The sequence below is a fragment of the Papaver somniferum genome, unplaced genomic scaffold (genome assembly GCF_003573695.1).
Source record: "Papaver somniferum cultivar HN1 unplaced genomic scaffold, ASM357369v1 unplaced-scaffold_114, whole genome shotgun sequence".
Taxonomy (NCBI): domain Eukaryota; kingdom Viridiplantae; phylum Streptophyta; class Magnoliopsida; order Ranunculales; family Papaveraceae; genus Papaver; species Papaver somniferum.
Window position 1 is genome coordinate 3,540,895 of NW_020620381.1, and position 20,640 is coordinate 3,561,534.

At 33.2% G+C, this 20,640-nt stretch overlaps 1 protein-coding gene across 1 annotated transcript; it reads left to right on the top strand.

The window, feature by feature from the left end:
- Positions 1-13,916: 13,916 nt before the first annotated feature.
- LOC113328854 (rust resistance kinase Lr10-like) lies at positions 13,917-16,167 on the top strand. Its single transcript, XM_026575851.1, has 2 exons — positions 13,917-14,661; positions 14,935-16,167. The coding sequence occupies exons 1-2, from the start codon at positions 13,917-13,919 to the stop codon at positions 16,083-16,085; spliced, it is 1,896 nt and encodes a 631-aa protein (XP_026431636.1). The 3' UTR covers positions 16,086-16,167.
- The last annotated feature ends 4,473 nt before the right edge of the window (positions 16,168-20,640 follow it).

Genomic DNA, 20,640 nt, shown 5'->3' on the forward strand with positions numbered 1-20,640 from the left:
TTATAATATTTACAGGCGATTTTTTGTACGGAAAGTATTTGTCTTTGAATAAAGCATTTCGAGGTAAACTTGAGTTGTCATTTATGGAATATTTTGGGACAAAACATGTTGCTTTTGGAGGCAAAAAAAATGTATTTGAAAGTTTGTTTTAAATAAAAAATGAATCGTCTTTAATAAATAATTTAGAGACAAAATAAAAAGTTTTGGAGAGGAGGAATTTGTCTCCGAAAATTCTTTTTAAGGAAAAAAATTTGGTCACTAAATTTGTTTTGTTGGAGACGAACAAGTTAGTCTCCAAAAATTCGATATTCAGGGGCTATTTATATTGTCTCTAACTAAATTAATTAGAGACAATTTTTTTGGTTTTTGATAATAACTATTAAAAACAAATTAAATTGATACAAAATTTCACCTTTGAGACAATTTTTTTGGTCTTAAATAGTTATCATTAAAGACAAATTAAATTGACACAAAACTTCCTTTTTTGAGACAATTTTATTGGTCTTAAACAGTTATCATTAAGGACAAATTAAATTGACACAAAACTTTCGATTTTGAGACAATTTAATTGGTTTTAAATAGTAATCATTAAAGACAAATTAGTTTGTCCTTGAATTTACATTTTTGCGACCAAAAAATTGCCCGCCGAAAATTGCTTTTCAGTGGCCAATTTTTTGGTCATTAAAATATCTTTCGCAGACAATTTTATTTCGTTGGTGAAAGAGACTTTTATTGACAATACATTTTTAGTTGTTAATTAAGTTTTCTCGTGACCGTTCATAATTTTGTCGCAAAATACTTTCCCAGACGGGGTATTTGAGACAACTTCGCGACAAAAAGAAATCCATCTCAGAAAATATTTTGAGACAAAAAAAGGGGATTTCCGGACAAACTTTTTTGCCACTAAACGTGTGTTTTGTTGTAGTGGTTCCTTTTTCGGCTTCTTTTCTTTCACTGAAGATGCAACTACAACAATTTATTTTCCTTTGTTTTCTTCCTCTTCATCATTTTCTTTATTTTTCTCCTCTACATAATTTTCTTCCTATTTCTCCTCTTCTTTATCATCATTACATTCTTCCTCTCTAATTTGTTTTTATTTGCCTCGATGGTTAATTTCAACTCCTTCCTCTTGAATTTCTTGATCATTATGTTCCACTCCTTCTAAACCAACTCCAACTTCATCTACAAGTGATTCTCTCAACCTAATTTCAAATGGATTCTTCTTCTTCTCAATCTTGTGGATACCTTTATTGTCAATCCTTAAATGTTTGTCACCGCGAGGGGTGGGCGTATGACTAATCGGAGTTATGTTATTCCCTCTCTTATTCTTCATCCTATTCGGATTCCTACACAAAAAATACAATTGATTGATTTCCTAAGAGTTGAAAAAAAATAACAAAAATAAAAGAAGTGAACATGAAGATTTACGGTTTGCAAAGTGACCACCAAAATAAACCGTAACTTTTACGATTTGTAACTTGTGGATCGAGATCAACCGTAACTAAACTATGGTTGGTATTTCAACTAAATATTCGAACCGTAAACATCTATTTGAAACTAAAATTTTGAGCCATAAGAATATTTACCGTTGAAAATGGTAGATACAAACACAAACCGTAACTCGATTACGGTTGATAAGTTATAAATCGTAGAAAATTATGGAAACATGTAGGAAGAGTTACGGTTAGTGATAGTGGCGTAGAAACCAACCGTAAGTGAAGTTACGGTTGCAAAAAAAAAACGTTACTGAACGAAATTCTCAGATTTACTAATCTACGGTTGGTAATTGAACTCTTACAAACCGTAACAACATCAAAATCATCAATTATGGTTCGTAATTAAATTAAAACCAACCATAACTCTCATGAACTCAGAATTTGAAATTTCAATTTTCATTTAAAATTCTAATTTTCGAAATAAATTTAACTTAAATCAAGCAAAATAGACTTAACCTTAACTTTTTTTTCAAAACATACCTCATATAAGTCTTTCCCATTGATTTTTCCGGTTGAGGGGTTTGAAATTTTTTTTCTTAACCTATTGGAGGATGTGGATGATTATAATCACTACAATCTTCGTCAACTTTCTTCTTCATCAGAATATCCGATATAGATTTTAATTAACTATTATTAATTTTTCGAATTGATGATTAATCGAAGACGAGGAATTTCGATCTTTAATGGATCTCAGCTATGGAGGGTAGGAAAAGATGAAGAACAAGATTATTTTTTTCTTCTTTATTTTAAGTTATTTAGGTTTAAAAACAGTGGAGGATAATTCCGTTTTTTCATATAAATTTAGAAGGGTAAATTAGTCCATTTAAAGTTATAAGAGTAAACTAGACAATTTACTTTACCATTAGGACACCCCCTAACCAACTAAATAAATATTATTATCATGGTTCAGCCCCTCTAATGATTTCTTCTGCCTCTAAAACATGATTCTTGATTTTAATGCAGGGAAAAAAATGAGTATAAAAACCTTTGCCCTCATCTAAAATGGGATTGAAGGAGTAATAAAGAAGTCATATGTTAATCATACAAGACAAGAAAATCTCTTTCGCCCAAATAGTTTAGATAACTTACACCCTTTTATCGAACAGACATGTTTGTTTAGAAGGTGGTTCTGAACGGACCGTCCATTTAAACAATCCCAAAATTGCACAGACATATAACAGGTGGGTTCCGTCATTCAGAAAAAAACAAGGGGTCTTGTTTTTGTGGTTATTTGTATTTATGCGGTTTTTTGCTAGTTTGAAGTGATGGACATTAGTTTTTTCTTAAAACTAGTTGTTCATTCGTGCGATGCATGGTTTTGTTTCTCACTTATGAGATATAAGATCCATGTTTTATTTATTTCTAATAAAAAATTCGATAAGCTAATAAAATATCAAGATCATAATTCATCATATGTTAAAAAAAATCTCGTTTAACCCCTTGTTTTTTATGGATTCCTCTACATCGAGTATTTCATGAGATTTTATTGGTATATACATCATTAAAGAAAAATGGATATTGAGAAGTTATTTATTTTTGGTAACTTAATGTCCTTTTTGGTTTTGCATCTCTCTGCTACACAAACTTAACAATATATTTACATGAAAATTAAAGAATATCATACATAAAATAAATTATATATTTCAAGTGTATTTAAATCCGTAAATTATAATATTGTGTGTATTTTAAACCAGTAAATGTATTATTGTTCATGTCGAATAATTTATACAATTGTTGTGTATGTACTTTTAGATTCCATTTAGTAAAGAGACTGTGTGTTTCACTTCGATGGAATAAATATTTAGGATTAAAATAAAATATTTATTTATGCATCGATTCAGTGTATGTATGTATATACGTATTTGTATATGCATGTATGCATGTGTACCTTGGAACTGTAGGATCAACATCTAAATGATCATAAGAATCTCGTAAAAATATGTAATGAGAGTGTAAAGGTGACAATAAATTATATAATTAACCCGTGTATTATAAAGTGAATTATATATAAATTAAATGAATGTATGTGGATATATATCCGAGAAAATATAAGATGAACCTGCAAATTCATACGCTTAATGACTCTCTACGTGTACGGTGAATGCAGTGCGAATAGTACGTTAAGTTTTCATAAACTAGTTTAGTGAATAAAGTGAATAATATGTTAAGTGAAAATAATAATTATGGGTGAATTAGTTTTCGTGAACCCGTGAATTATGCGGTTAATAATACGATTGTAAAAACTGATTTTAATAAAAATTTGTATGATAAATTCTCTTTATGCGTATAGTGTATTTAAACTCCCGAATTCACGAAAATATCCAAAAATACTAATGCATTCATCACATTAAACCATGCACAAAATATCAAAAAGTTCAGACCAAACATATCTGCATTTCTTGAAAGAAGCGTTTTATGTTCAGTTTGGCTACCCCATCCATTATCGTGTCAAAGAAACACTTCAAGTCATAAAGATTAAAATAAGTCCTAATATCCAAATTATTTCTAGCCCAAATTATTATTTTTGCTTATCATAAACCCACCATTAAGATTATATATATAATCAACCCATATTTAGTTGTAATTACCTAATTAACCTTAATGAAGAAACTGATTTTAATTATTCTGTTAACTAAAAAATGCGAATTTAAAATAAATTAAAAATTAATAATGGTTATAAAATAAACGGATAACTCATTATCCGAATAAAATCTTTCTAACAAATTTGCTTTCAAATTTGGTTTACAACTCCTAATATTTTGTTTATAACTCCTAACATTTCTCTTTTTCTACCTTATTTTACGTCAAAATCATTAACTAACAAAATCCTCCTAAAAAATCTCATAAGAATATATTTTTAAATTTTGTTTATCACACCTTATATTTCTGTTTTCTAACCTATTCTAAGTAGGGCTGCACACAAACCGCATCGAAACCGCAAACCGCACTAACCGCACCGAAACCGCACCGAACCGATGATCCAACGGTCGGTCACGGTTTTCATTTTAACAACCGTTAGATTTACGGTTCGTTGAACGGTTCCACCCATAACCGCACACTAACCGCGCCGAACAACCGATTAATAGGGACCGTCGATTAGTCTTTATCCTGATTAATCCTAGCCGTCTAGATTAAAGCCTCCACCATATATTTTGAAACCCTAATCTCTATGGAATTTCTCTTCTTCGTTTCTCTTTTTCTTCCTCTCCATCTTCATTTTCTCTTCAGCCTTCACCTGAATCACCTCAGTCGCCTCCACCACCAGTAGACAGCATACCACCACCACCTCCATCAAGAGCACCACCACCTCTATGGATCTATCTAGTAAGTAAATAGGTCACGGGTTTCGATTGATTTGTTTTTTTTTTCAATTTCTAGGATTTTTTTTTAATTATTCTTCTGTTAGGACTTAGGGTTTGTTTTATCGAAATCGTTTGCTTGTTGTTTTGTGTTTATCAATCAATTTCTTTTGTCAAATCTTATTTTTCTGATTACAGTCATGGGTTTTTTATTTTAGGTTTTGGTTGAGTTAAGGGGAGGAAATCAAGGAAGGAGTCTGAAAGATTTCTTAAGGAAGGAGTCTGATTACAGGTAACCTATCTCTCTTGTTCAATCTTCATTTTGACTTGTTCTGATTTTGATGTAAAATGTTTTGAAAAAAGGTTTGTTGATTAATGATCTGTGACTGTGTGAAAAGGGTTTAATTTTTGCTTAAGATTTTGCTTGTGTAATTTTTTGTGTTTAAAGATAAAGATGTATCTAAACATACTCTATAAGGTCTTTTCATACTTCATACTTGACACTTCAAATTAAACTGATGAGTTTATTAGGTAGGCTTCTGATTTGTGTTTCTTTTTGAATTTGGGTATAACTCCATTAAACCCTTACTAGGAGAGTTTCTAGCTCTAAGTGGAGTGTATCTTAGGAGTTAAGATAACTGTTTAGGTTTATTTAAAGCCTACCCTGTGCCACAACTTTATTTTTGTTTTCAAGTTTTACATAGAAAATTCCTTAGAGCATATGAACTATTTTATTTAGCTAGGTAGCAAATGAGTATCACTTTTATTCTCTCCTATTACATCCAAGGTTCGTTTTTGGTTCATTCTTCTAGTTGACATCTATCTATAATCTTAAGCAGTGACACAGGACCAGCATAGAACTGTTTTGTTTTCTTTTAATTAAAATTGAGTTAGATGGAAGGTAATGTCACTCACATGAAGTGCAGATTCATTATCAAGTTCAGAATCAGAACTGACTTGCTTGTTTTAAGAAATATGTGTGCTTGTATTAAGAAGTAAGAACTAACTTGTTTACCTTTGGCAGGGCAATGATTGGATCAAGTTCAGCTTCATTATCAAGCTGCAAGATGGCAAATGCATCTCCCTTTCCATCCACTGCAGCTGGTTCTACTGATGTGACACTATCTATAACACCTCAAGTTGATGCTACTCAAGAAACACAAGCTACACAGCAGGCAACTCTTTTACTGGTCTGCTACTTGAGAAATGAAGATCAAATGGATGGCTCTTTTTCTTTTACTGGCAACTCTTTATGCTACTTTCTTTTTAACTTTGGTTTCATCAGACCTTTTGGTTAATCTTTAGACTTAAGACTTTGGTCAATTTTTTTGTGAACTTCAACTCTGTTTTTATTCTCTAGACTATGGTTATCTTGTCAACACTTAAGTATGGAATGTAGTATCAGTTTATTAGAAATTCAGAATGTATTTATGCACAGGTGTAGGGTATAGGTGAAAACCGAACCGAACCGTAACCGAATAGTATCGATCGGTGCGGTTAAAAACCGAACCGAATACTAAACAGTTTGGCTGCAGTTTTAATTGTGATAAGCGCACCGAACACAGTTAGGTGAACGGTTTTAGCTATAATCGCACCGAACCGAACCGTGTGCAAGCCTAATTCTAAGGTCAAAAATATTAGTATTCCATTTATTTTACACGCCCATTTGACGGTGAGAGTTTTGGTTTTCACAATTTTGTGATAATTGAAATTTTCACAAGTTGGAACTTATTGGGATTTTTGAAAATGACAATTATCATAGCTTAATGAAAATTGATGATCTAAATTATCACCTGTTACTGAAAATTATAATTTCACAATATACTGATAATCGTAACTTTCACACATCGGAATCAATTGTCTTTTGTAAAAACCGGAATTATCACATGCTTATTCAAAATTCTACTTTTCAAATTTAGTGATAATTACAATTTCCCAACCTATTTTATAAAAAATTCTAATTATCACAGTATATTGATAAACGCAACTTTCACATGCTGTAAACTATTTTTTTTTGTAAAAAGAACTGAATTATCACATGCTTGTTCACTATTCTACTTTTCTAATTTAGTGATATTTACGATTTTACAACTTATTTTCAAAAAAATAAACAAAAATATTGATGCCATAATTATTTTAGATTGTAAAACAAAGTTGATATAACTTCCAAAACATATTAGAGGATAGACTAATTATCACTGAGTTGTAGAATTATGAATACCATTAACAAACCATTTGCTTAACAAAGTAAAAAAATTTAACAAACCTTTAACCTCAAAAAGTAGTGAAACAATTATTAGTGGGAAGATAATCCCACACGTGGAGCCACCAAGTATATGATGCTAGTATAGATCGAAGTTAGTATGGAATGGTGGTGCATGTTGTATACAATTGTGGTAGTAGTACACATCGATTGTATAAGTGATGTTCGGTGATTAATCCTAATACTAACGTTAGAAAACATTCACAAAATATTATCTCTAACCATACAAAACAACTGCTGGTATCGAAAAAGAAAAAGAGAAAGAAATGAAAGAAGAAGATAAAAAGGTCTAGCCGCGACCTAAAAGCGAAAGCAAATTGATTGAACAAAATGGTAAATATTTTAGGCAAGAAAATAGGTAATTGATAGGTAATATTAACAAGATATTAAGATAATAACAATACGTGCCGAAATTTGTTTATTTTTGATGAAAGCCCCTTGAAAATCAGACACCAACTTATGCATCACTGTCTTCATTCTGTTAACCAGCATTTTTGACAAAATCTTATATGTACTACCCAACAAAATCAATGGCTTGAAGTCCTTAGGTGCACATGAATACTCTTTCTTTGGAATAAAAGAAACAAAAGAACAGTTAAGCCTCCAATCCCAAGAACCTTCCACATAAAATTCCTGCATCATCCTCATAAAATTTTCCTTCAAAATGTGCCAACAACATTTAAAGATCTCCATAAAGATACCATCAGGTCCTAGAAATTTATTTTTACATAAATATTTGGTAACTCCAAAGACTTCTTCATTTGTGAATTCCCTCTCCATCCACCTGCGCTCCTCCACATCTATCTTATTGAAATTCAAATTATTCAAATCAAAAGCAACATCATTTTGCTCAGAGAACAAAGATTTATAAAAACTCCTCATGTCCAATTTGATTTTATCCTGATCAAAACAATCTTCTCCATCCACTTCTAACTTTACAATTGTATTCCTCTTCCTTCTACCACTGGCAATTCTATGGAAATAAGAAGTATTAGAATCCCCAAATTTAAACTCATTCTGCTTTGCTCTTGTAAACCACTTCCTAGCCTCCATAGTGGTAATTCCTTTAAGCTTCAAAGCATTAATAGTTCTCTCCTCCGACTGCTCCTTAGTAAGCCTGCCTGACTCTTCCAACTGATCAAGACTATCGACCTTTTGAGTAAGATTCTTCTTATCCCGCTTAACTGAACCAAATTCCTTCCTACTCCAATTTTTTAGAAAAACTTTCAAATTTTACAATTTCTTAAAGAAAACAAAACTTAGCTTACCCTGAAAGTCCATAATAGCCCACCATTCTTGATATTTCTTCACAAAATCCATATGAAATATCCAGATGTTCTCAAATTTAAAATAAGGTCTACAAGAAATCATAGGCTTAGTAACCACCATCAGAGGTTTATGATCAGAAATTACTCTTGTAAGTGCCATTTGAACAACCTCAGGAAAAGCTTCATCCAGCTCCAAAGTATATAAGAATCTGTCAAGTCTACATAACAAAGGATCATCTTGCATACCATGTATATGCTCCCCCCATCAATGGAAGGTCAATCAACTCTTGATTATAGATAAACTCATTTAGAAAATCATTATTTCTACAATCCCCTTCACGTCTATTCCTTTCATATCAAGATCTCATTGTATTTATATCACCTGCTATACACAAAGGACCAGCCCGCCAATGTTTAATTTCCTTCAAATCTTCCCAAACAACGGCTATACCATTGTACTCACAAGGAGAGTACACACTACACACACCCTATTTGAAGCCATTACAAATAGACTTGAAGAGAGTAGCAATACTATTGTAGCCCAATCTTTCATCTTCTTTGACTAACTTAGAATTATCCCAAACAGATATTAGCCCCCCACTACTGCCAACTTATGGTATGTAAGTCCAATCAAAATCCTCATTATACCACAAATTATTTACAAACCAATAATTCATTTTGATAATTTTGGTTTCTTGAATCAAACAGACAGTACACTTTTGGTCAAAAATTAAATTCTAAAGAGCAGTAATATTTTCAAGAGAATTCATACCTCTAATGTTCAAGCTGATGATTTTATAGTCCATTGAAAATATCCAATTGATACCCCGACTCCCTAGAATCTCCTAGTACATTCAAATTATTGTCCTTAGAAACAGATAAAACTATTTCCCCATCCTTTGTTGATTTATCCGCATTAACCTTTCGAAATCTCTCCTTGTATCTCAACATCTGCTTCATAATATTCGTCATCGCCGTCTCCTTCTCCTTTTTTCCTTCCGAAATTTTCCCATAATTGCAGCAGTGCAACAACATCAATTCTGCAGCCTCAACCACCATCTCCAAGCTTTCTACATGTGTTAATTGAACATCACCCAACTTCTTCACAATTTGATTTTTTATATCCGATAGAAGATTAATTGCTAATGAATGCATTGACAGAAGATTGAAATCAAAGATACCAGGACTGGTTTGCAAGGTGGACATGGAGAAGGCCTTTCATAATGTAAAATGGAAGACTCTTTTCTGAATTTTAGAACAACATAACTTTGGTGCTAAGTGGATCAGCTGGATTAAATGGTGTCTTACTTCTTCACATATTTCAGTTTTAGTCATTGGGAGTTCTACTGATAAAATTAAGCCTTCTAAGGGATTGAGATAAGGAGATTCTATGTCACCTTTTCTGTTTCTTTTGGTGGTGGAAGTGTTATCCAAGTTGATGGATGATGCAGTGGGAAGAAAGCAGATACATGGTTTTCAAGTTGAGGAAGATGGTCTAGTCGTATCTCATCTACAATTTGCAGATGATACATTGATCTTCATAAATGTAGAAGTAGAAGATGTAAGAAGACTTCTTATTATTATAACTACTTTTGAAATGATTACATGATTGAAACTTAACTTGGAGAAGAACTCTATGATCAGTATTGGTGATGATCATGTTATCAAGGACCTTGCATTGGAGTTAGGGTGTGGGACTGAGCAAATGCCAATTTATATTTAAGGATTCCATTTGGAGCTACCACAAGGATTGCTGGTGTCTGGGAGGTGATAACTCAGAGAATGGAGGTGAAACTAGCTGCTTGGAAGAAGAAGATTTTGAATAGGGCAGGTAGGCTTGTGTGGATTAAAAGTTTCTTGTCTAGTTTACCTTTATACTATCTATCTTTGATAAGTATGCCTGCTAGTATTAAACTGAAGTTGACTAGGTTAATGAGGAATTTTCTTTGGGACTCAGATGTTTCTAAAAGAAAGATGTGTTGGCTTGCTTGGCCAATCATATGTAGTTCTAAGAAATTGGGTGGTCACGGTGTGAAGGATTTAAGACTAACTAGTAAGGCTGTGAAATGAAAACGGGTTTGGAGATATGTTAAGTATAAACAAGCTCTTTGGAGAAGAGTTGTGCAAAAGCAATGCAAGACTGAGGCTGATATTTTGATTCCAGTTGATGATGGGAAACCAGATGAGAGAAGTGTTGGGAAGAAAATTCGAAAATCTACTGTGTATCTGCAACAACATGGAAGAATGATAGGGGTATTAATTTTTGTCCGGATAAATGGACTACCAATGGTCCACCCGAGGACGGATACCCTGCAATTTTTAAGGTTTTTTGTCAAAAAACTGTTGCTATTACAGACATGATCAAGGATGGTCTTCTTTTTTTTACAGGCAAAGAGAAATATTTTTTAAAGAACAAATAGAGTGGAGTCTTATCTGTAATGAACTTGGCCCAGTTCCTGACTTAGTTGAAGCATATGATGAGGTTTCTATTTTAGAAGATTATACTGTGAAGAAGGGTTATGAAGCTCAGTTAGAGGAGGAAATAGATTGCAATTTTGTGAAGTTTGTGTGGAAGAAAGGAATCCCTCCAAAGGTGAGTTTTATATTATCGGCTCATTTCATAATTATCTTCCTACGATGAGCATGTTGAAGCACAGAGGATGTCAGGTTCAAAGTGATTTATGCAATGTTTGTAAGATATAAGTAGAGACCTCTTATTACATTTTCTTACATTGTGAGTATGCTAAGGAGGTGTGGAAATATTTTTTTCAATCTTTTCACGTGAGTAATGGTACTTATGTGAAAGTGCTAGATTTGTTTGAATTTTGGGGAGGTGTAGCAGTTCAAGGCAAGTGCAAGAAGATTTGGGAGAAGCTTATATATGCTGCTATTATGTTGCATTTGTGGAATGAGAGGAATTCCAGGATTTTTGGTGGGAGAGGAAAAATGGTGGAGGAATTATGTTTACATATCAAAAAAACCTTAATTTTGTGGGTCTTTGAGAGTAAGGTGTTTAGAGTGTTTTCTGTATATGAAATTTTGTTTCACTGGGAAACAGTTCTTCACATATAACTTTGTGTAAGCTGATTACCAGGCTTTGTACATATTTTTTATTTTAATTTAACCTGCTTTTATTCAAAAAATAGTACATGCCAAAATTAAGGAAAACAAATTAATTATAAATATTGTTGACTATAGATAAAGACCACAGAAAACTCCTATGATATTTTTGATGATTATCAACATAATATATTTTTTTTAAGATAACACGGCAACCTGTTTAATATATATAGTAGTACACTGTTGGAGTTTAACTTCCAACTAGTTTTGTGTAATAATATTCTTAATTAATAATAAAATATGATTATTTTTTAAGATATTTTTTTGTTTATAATAATTAACTAATTAAGGTTAATTTAGTCTATGGAAAATTTGAAAATAAAAATCCAATCACAATCTCTTAATCTTGACCGTTGATATAATATTTTGGGCTATTCATATGTATCATCTTAATCATGGATTTATGAAAGAGGGAGAAATCAAATTTAGTTTCCTCGTACGTTTCCCTATCTTAAAATTATTCTGCAAGTAAAATTATCATCCACTATATCTGTAAGAAATATTCATTACGTACCGAAATTTCAATTTACCTAATGTGACTCATCAATTGGATTATTTTTTAAACTTAGAAAATCTTCCAACCTCCACAGTCTCCCACCTTAACCTTTTTCCATTTATGTATATAAAATTATAATTTCATACTCTCTCCGTTCTTTTTTAATAGGCCAGTTTCTTTAAATAAAGTTTCAAAAAAATAGGCCAGTTTCCTAATTGGGAAAGTCAAATGTTATTTTAATTTTTTGGGACCACTTTTCTCTTAACTTCTTTTGATGACAAGTGTTATGTGGACCACTTCACTTTACTTCTTTTGCTAACAAGTGTCATGGGGACCATTTCACTTCACTTCTTTTATTGACAAGTGTCATGAGGACCACTTTCAATAATTAGTTCTCTTAATTTCCTTAAATTTCGCTAAAAACAAAACTGGTCTATTAAAAAAGAACGGAGGGAGTAGTATTTTTCTATGAAATTACCCTGTAACTTCTTATCGCTGGATAGTAAAGGGTTAAAGTGGGCCCCACAAGAGACCAGATTCTGAAAAAATTCCCAATACATAAATCATTTATATAAAACAGACCAACGAAGTATAAAAAGAATATGCTAATCTATTGTGTTGCACCTTTTTAGAAAAATTATCATTTATATCGTCACTCTATTTTCCATCCCATCCCCGCCTTTTATAAATTGATTTTGGATATGATATTACAAATTAGACCAAAAAAAAAATATTTAAGGGGAAGACCATGTTGTTGAACTTTATCGTAGTTTATGTATATCATGTAAAGTTGTACACTTGCTAAGCGGCAAGCCACAAACAAATAAGCACTTTCCCTATTAATCAACCCAGACCACTATTGCACGTTGGAGAGGTTAATTTGTTCCCACTCATATTGTAGCAATCTTTCCTAGTATGTCATGTCTTGTTGTGATGGCCAGGCATTCCCTTGCTTATCAGCACGTCGTGAAATATTTTAATTATGCAGGAGGAAAATTGTTACTATATCCACAAATATTAATCCAACCGAATAGACACCAGGAATAGAGGTTTTGTTCTATCGTCAAGACTCAAGAGTAAAATCGACGTATTTAAAATTTTCTGTGAGGGGAATAATCACATTGCATGTAGGGATGCTACATTCAAAAAAGATAACTTAAAATAGTAAAATGAGTACCCCGAACTTACAAAATGGACACAAAGTCGATGCCAAAAGAAGGATATTCTCAACTTACAATGCTGGCATTGTAATATATCGATCACGTCAGCACCATTTTTCGGCACGGTCTCTATCACTTACGGCAGGGTCTTCATCACTTCCGTTATGGTCTTCATCACTAAGACAATACAGGCAATGTAAAAAAAAATCATTTTTGGCATGGTCTTCATCATTTCCGGTATGGTCTTCATCATTTCTGACATGATAAACACTTCCCAATATAAAAAAAAATTCTCAAAGTGAGGAGCCGACAGAGAAGGAGAAAAGAATTTGTAAGGGAATGAGAATATTTAGAATTTGAAAAGAAATGGAAAATGTTTAGGTTTGATTTATTTTTTGTTTTCAAAGATAGTTTCGTATTTCCACCTCCAAAACACCCCTTAACAGACACCACTGAATGGAAATAGTAATTTATGTCTTCCAATTTATTAATATATCCCCAATTGTATGTTCCTAAAAATACCAGGTTATTAAAGTTTGTGTTATTAAAAGAGCCAAAAACACCTTAATAGACGCCATTGAATGGAAATAGTAATTTATATCTTCCCAACAAAATACTAATCGGAAGGTTCCCGCAACAGAGCAATTTTTCTACCCAACTCTACAGGTAAGTGTGACCACAAGGACTATTGCTTTAAAGGAGACTTTAGTTTTGATTAAGAGGAAGAAAGAGTCACTTGAGCCGACTGTATACTGCTTTCAGTCCAACAATCTCTCCTTATTTCTTTATTTCGAGAAGCTTAAGGGTTTTTGAAATGAGAATTACAAGCAGAGAGAAGGACTTTGCATTCTCCTATATCCTCTCTCTCATGATGCTGCTGCTTCAACATATAATAACAGCTACTGCTAATGCAACAACTGAAAACAGCTATGCCTGTAGAAATTCATCTTGTGGAGCTTTGCAAATTCGATTTCCATTTCGCTTAAAGGATTTGCAACCGATTCATTGTGGATATCCAGGGTTTGAATTATCTTGCACAAAAAACAATGAAACAGAAATTGAGCTACCATTTTCAGGGAAATTCTTCGTAAAAGACATCAATTATGCTTTCCAAACTATGGAAATTTATGATCAAAATAATTGCATCACTGGAAGGCTTATGAATTTCAGTCTCTCTAGCAATAGTCCTTTTAAAACACGAGACGAGTTTGAGAATTATAGCTACTTTAACTGTTCGATGGACGAGAAATATGAATACTCTTGGGGTGAGATAAGGTGTTTAAGTAGTCCTAATTTGACGTACAGAGTTTTTGGAAAAAGATCAAATTCTCATGTTGGATATGACTTACCTGACAATTGTGTCGTATTGCCACTTTCAATTCAAGTGCCCAAGTATGTTAATTCATATTTTTATTCGGACAGTCTTTTCATGAAGTGGGATGAGCCCAAATGCGGTCGTTGTGAAGCTCATGGAAGGAAGTGTAGATACAAAAATCACAACTCTAGCCTTTCGGCCGTTGAATGTTTTAAAGCTCCGCCGCCTTACCACAAACCAAAAGGTAATTCTCCGTTACTATAACTCTTGTTTCATAATCACAACTCTAGCTTTTCCACTATTTGAATGTTTTAGATACGAGATCCTTTATTATTTCGTTTAATCGGAGGTAAACTTCTATGCTACCCTCTTTTCCTTCGGGTTATCAATTTTTATTTGATGTTCATGCTTCCGATACAACTAGCTAATTTATTGTTCATTTAGGAGTATTTCTGAAGGAACGTTAAGTTCGTGCATGATAAATGTTAAGAATAAGTATTGAATATCCTTTTTTCAGGAAAGAAGATAGCCATAAGTGTGAGCGTTGGGATATTTGTTTTCATATTATCCGGGCTGATGTTGACCATCAGGACACGCAAGAAAGCAGATATGAAGGAAAAAGAAAATCAATCAAGGATTGAACAGTTCCTGGAAAACAATGCTCTCAAACCCACACGGTACTCTCATGCTGAACTAAAGAAGATTACAAACAAATTTGAGACAAAATTAGGCCAAGGAGGATATGGGAGCGTTTTCGAAGGAAAGCTTACAAATGGTATCCAAGTAGCAGTTAAAGTTCTCGACAATTCAGAAGGAAGCAACGATGGAGAAGAATTCGTCAATGAGGTTGCCACTATAGGTAGGATTCATCATCTAAATGTTGTGCGCCTCTTGGGGTTCTGCGTTGAAGGATCTATGAGAGCTCTTATTTATGAATTCATGATGAATAGTTCACTAGACAAGTTCATATTCTCAGTTGAAAAAGATAAGACATTGATAAACCTTGGTTGGCCAAAGCTTAAAGAAATTGCCATCGGTATAGCTCGTGGTATGGAATATCTTCACCAAGGTTGTGATCAGCGCATTCTGCATTTCGATATCAAACCTCAAAATATTTTACTAGACCACAATTTTACTCCAAAGATCTCAGACTTTGGTCTAGCAAAGTTATGCACCAAAGATACATTTGTCACTGTTTCTATGGCTGCTGCTAGGGGAACAATAGGTTACATTGCACCTGAAGTTTTTTCGAGGAACTTTGGTGCCATATCGTACAAATCAGACGTATATAGTTTTGGAATGTTGTTACTTGAAATGGTTGGAGGTAAGAAAAATACCGAAATTAAGATGGAAGCAAGGAATGACGAAGAATACTTCCCGGAATGGGTACACAATCGTTTGAATCGTGGGGAAGAATTAGGAATTCAAGCTGAAGCAGAAGACTTGGATATAGTAAAGAAATTATCAATGGTGGCACTCTGGTGTATTCAATGGAACCCTCTTGATCGTCCTTCCATGAATAGTGTCCTTCATATGCTAGAAGGGAATGCTGAAAATTTACTCATGGCACCCAACCCTTTCGCCTCCACGACTTCAGTTTCAAGTACTTCTAGGGTTAATCATGCAAATGAGATTGAATTATCACCAATCTTAGAAGATTACGAGTGAAGATAATGTACTAAAACCATTTTTGTTCCGTGTTATTTCTACCAATGTATTAATTTTGATGTCAAAACACATTTGCAACACAACATTTGACAAAAAAAAGAGTGTAGTTATTATTAAAAGTGAAAAATACTAGAACCCCCTACTATATGGGTTCAAACATATAGAAGCCCCACTAAATGGATCATCTACTGTCAACTCCATACTTTAAGAAAATGATATTACTAGGCCCAAAAAATCAAATTTTCTTCAGATCTGGCCCATAATTAATTATTACGAATTTTAATAATACCAAGACTACCCTTTAGTATTTATACAAGAGGAATATCAGAAGATATTTTCATTTTCTATTTCATATTCTCTCTCCGTCTAAAACCAGAGTTGCTCTCATAGATTCATTTTCTAGGGTTTTATCTATTCGGTTGTACAAGATCTAATCTTCTGATTTGATTTCACATCAACAATTTGCAAGCAAATCGATCTGTGATTTAGAAAGAATCAATTATGTATAGAGATTTTTGTTCTACTCTATCTTCTGCTAAAAGAATTTAGTGGTTTTCGATCTATGTCATCTATGGCTGCCGATGTACGACGAAGGGGAAAAAATGACATCGATCTCTACTTCTGTATCTACTGATGATGTTTCTAGATCATCATTTGTTTGTGAATAAGTCGAAATCGAGATGCAGAGACAATGGAATTCGTCATCAACTATTAGATCTGAAGATTCAACAACAAAAAGCTGAGAAAGATAAGTTTCTCCCTTCTAATCCTGTTTAATTCAATTAAAATTCCTAGTTATGTGATTCGAAAATAAAATTGACTCTAATTTGTTGTTTCGAAGCTACTTCAGGTAAGGTTTTCTATTTGATTCAATAGGTTTTCCTGATTTAGTAGTTCTACTTTCTTAGTTTGATAAGGTTCTGATTTTTGTTTCGTTGACTTTATTCAGATCGGAGAAGAACATTATTTTTATTGAATCAACAGGTTTTGAATCTAGGTATGTTTAGGTTTGTTGTTTGTTTCTGCCGATTTGTTGATAATACTAGTTAAATTCTCCATTTAACAAAAACGCTGATCTCTCATAATTCTAATGGAGCTAGTTGTGGACTCTTGTTGGTGTTTTTATATTGCTTATCTTGACTACACATGTTGAGTTTGGTTAACGAATCTATGGTGGTGTTGATGGTGGAGATACAGGTTCTGGAGGAGGATGTGGTGGTAGAGGTGGTGGTATTGGAACAGGTTTGAAGGAGGATTTTGAAGTCAGTGGTGGTGTTTTTCAGAATTGATGAATTGAAGGAGATGATGAGAACATAAAGGATGAACTATTTTAAGTTTCTACTACTAGTGCTAGTGGTGACAGGTAATTAGCTGATTTCACAAGGTTCTCTTCTTTTTTAAATGTTTATGTTTTTGTTCTGATAAATTTACTACGGTAGCATCCCTGTCAATGATTGGTTTTATTGTTGACTTATGCATCCTTGTAAAGGTAGTATATGGATTCTGTAATGTATATCAAAGGGGTCAATGCTTTCCGTTGAATGAATGTATATCAAAAGGTAGTATATGGATATAGGTCTGCACATTACATCTGTTTAACTGCACATTAGACAAGCCATATGCATGACAGTTTGCACATTTAACTAGCATTGGCAGACTATATATGTGTAACTAGTAGGTACACATCTAATCAAATGTGTAACTTCTAGGTACACAAGCTAAATGAATGTGTATCTACTAGTTACACATGCAAATTAGATGTGTAACTTATAGTTACACATGTTAATTTGATGGGATATGCATACGTAACCTAATATGAAACTTCTATCTAACTGTAACATTTTTAATTTTACCTTCTTTTTGTAGAGTCTATAACTCTGTAATGGTGAACTATTAAGTTTTGTATACTTGCTCTAGTTTATTCAGTTATGAGATAGATTTGACTATTCTGTTTCCATTGGTTTTTGATTTTTGGATGTCCTGTTTTGTTCATTTGTATGAGAAGTGTTCTAGCTGCTATGGTACTGATATCATTTGCTTGTCATGTAGTTACTTAGAAGGCTGACCCCAAGGTGCTGGCTAACAAAGCTTCCAAGGCTGCCAAAGCTGGAGCATCAACCATTAAGAAGAAGGCTAAGAACATCTGCACATCAGTCACATTTCACAGGCCAAAGACATTGTAGAAGGCCAGGAATCCCAAGTACCCATGTATTAGTGCACTACCAAGGAACAAGCTTGACCATTGCCAGATCCTGAAATACCCACTCACCACCGAGTCTGCAATGAAGAAGATTGAAGACAACAACAAGAAGAAAACAAGGATGCTTTCAAGAAGATGTATAACATCCAGACAGATAAAGTGAACACCGTTATCAAGTAAGCCTTCTTGATTACTTACGACTAGCTACTTCTTTTTCTTGAAAGGTAGTATATGGATATAGATCTGCAATGGTTTCGCTTAACTCATACATCTGTTTAACTGCACATCACACAAGCCATATGCATGACAGTTTGCACGTTTAACTAGCATTGTCAGACTATGGATGTGTAACTAGTAGTTACACATGCTAATTAAATATGTAACTTCTAGGTACACAAGCCAAATGAATGTGTATCTACTAGTTACACATGCAAATTAGATGTGTAACTTATAGTTACACATGCTAATTTGATGGGATATGCATATGTAACCTAATTATGAAACTTCTATCTGTTATAGTGGTTATATTTATGAAATTGAGGAAAGAACATCAAGTCCTAGTAGTAGGGAGCAGTAGTGGATGCAGATTAGACTAATTAGATGCAGGGTATACTTATAGTTACACATGCTAATTAGATGTGTAACTTCTAGTTACACATGATGATTGTATGTGTAACTTATGCTAATATGCATGTGTAACTATTGTTTACATATGACATATGAATGTGTAACTACTGACTACACATGCATTTTGTTTTCCTGGGTTCATATCTATACCCTGCTGAATCAGTTGTGTGATCATTTTTTGCGATATTAATGTGCTAGCACAAGGTTTTCAGGTGTTTGTATTATTCTGCCAGTATAATTAATGTCTGAAGCTTTACTTTCTGTTGCTTAAAATGTCTGTCGTCATCGATAATATGAAAATGGCTTAGGTACATCTAGACTAGCGCTGTAAAACGTCTTTCTGTTATTACAGTGCTAACAACGTCTTTCTGCTGAAGCAGTGATACGTTAATTAAGAGCTTCTCATTCACTTGCAAGGTTAACTGTATTATTTTATGACTGGTAATTTCTTGATAGTCACCTCTCGTTTTTGCTAGTGTTATTCATTTAGAGATGGATTTGCTGATTTTATGTTGACATATCCAAGTCTGATGCATGTGTAACTCCTAGTTACATAATTCAGATGCATGTGTATCTGCAAGTTACACATGCTAATTAGATGTGTAACTTTTACTTAGATATACTGATTTTGGGTACACATACCAATATGCATGTGTAACTCCTAGTTACACTAGTCATATGCATGTGTAACTGCTAGCTACACATGTTATATGCAGGTGTAACCGCTAGCTACACAGTCAGATGCTTGTGAAACTGAAATATACATTGTTTTATGTAATGTTCATTTTAATCGTATAAATACTGATTGCTTGTTGTTATATTTCAGGTTTTAGATAACTTCATAAAAGCTAATTGCTTAAACGTGGTAATAGTCTGGAATTGGAGTTGACGCTGAATACACAAGTCAGATACATGTGTAACTCTCAGTTACACTAGATAGACACATATGTAACTCTCAATTACAATAAACAGATGCGTGTGTAACTTCTAGTTACACATGCTAAGAAATTATTGTAAATGAATATTAAAGTAAAAACTGTATTTTTTTTTGTGTTTTTTTTAATGTCTATTTTTTTGCATATATATACAAGTGTAACTTTGCATTACACATATCATAAGGATGTGTAACTTCTGGTTACCCATGCCATATGCATGTGTAACTTCTATTTACACCTTCGCACTGTATTTTAATAATTTCGGGCCTAGATTTAATAATGGGCCTAGATTTAAGTTTTATTTAATTATGGGCTTGACAATATGCATAAGGGTATCAAGGTCTTTTAAAAACTCGGGGCCTAGATTTAAACTTTTTTTAATTAAGGGTCTCATATTATGGGTTATCCATGGGTTGGGCCTGAGCCTAATTTCCCCTTATTAAAAAGAAAAACCATAAGCTCCGATTTTGTTGAAAGTTTTTCTTAACAACGACAAAATAGTAAAATCATCTCTACCTAGGATCAATGAAATAATTGAACTTTGTATGCCTAAAATCAAAAGCATAAATTAATATTTTATATTCTGGAAGAGGATTGAAATATCAAACGTTCATTGAAAGCATCCCACATTGACCATGTACTCTCTCTAAAAATATACATACGATATTAGAGCCTCATCTGGCTGAGCTATCGATATTCTACAATGTTGTACAACTCACTGCTTACTCCTCTACAATGACAGCACAGCTCCTAGATAAATTAATCACCGGTAGAGAACAAGATTGTACTCAAA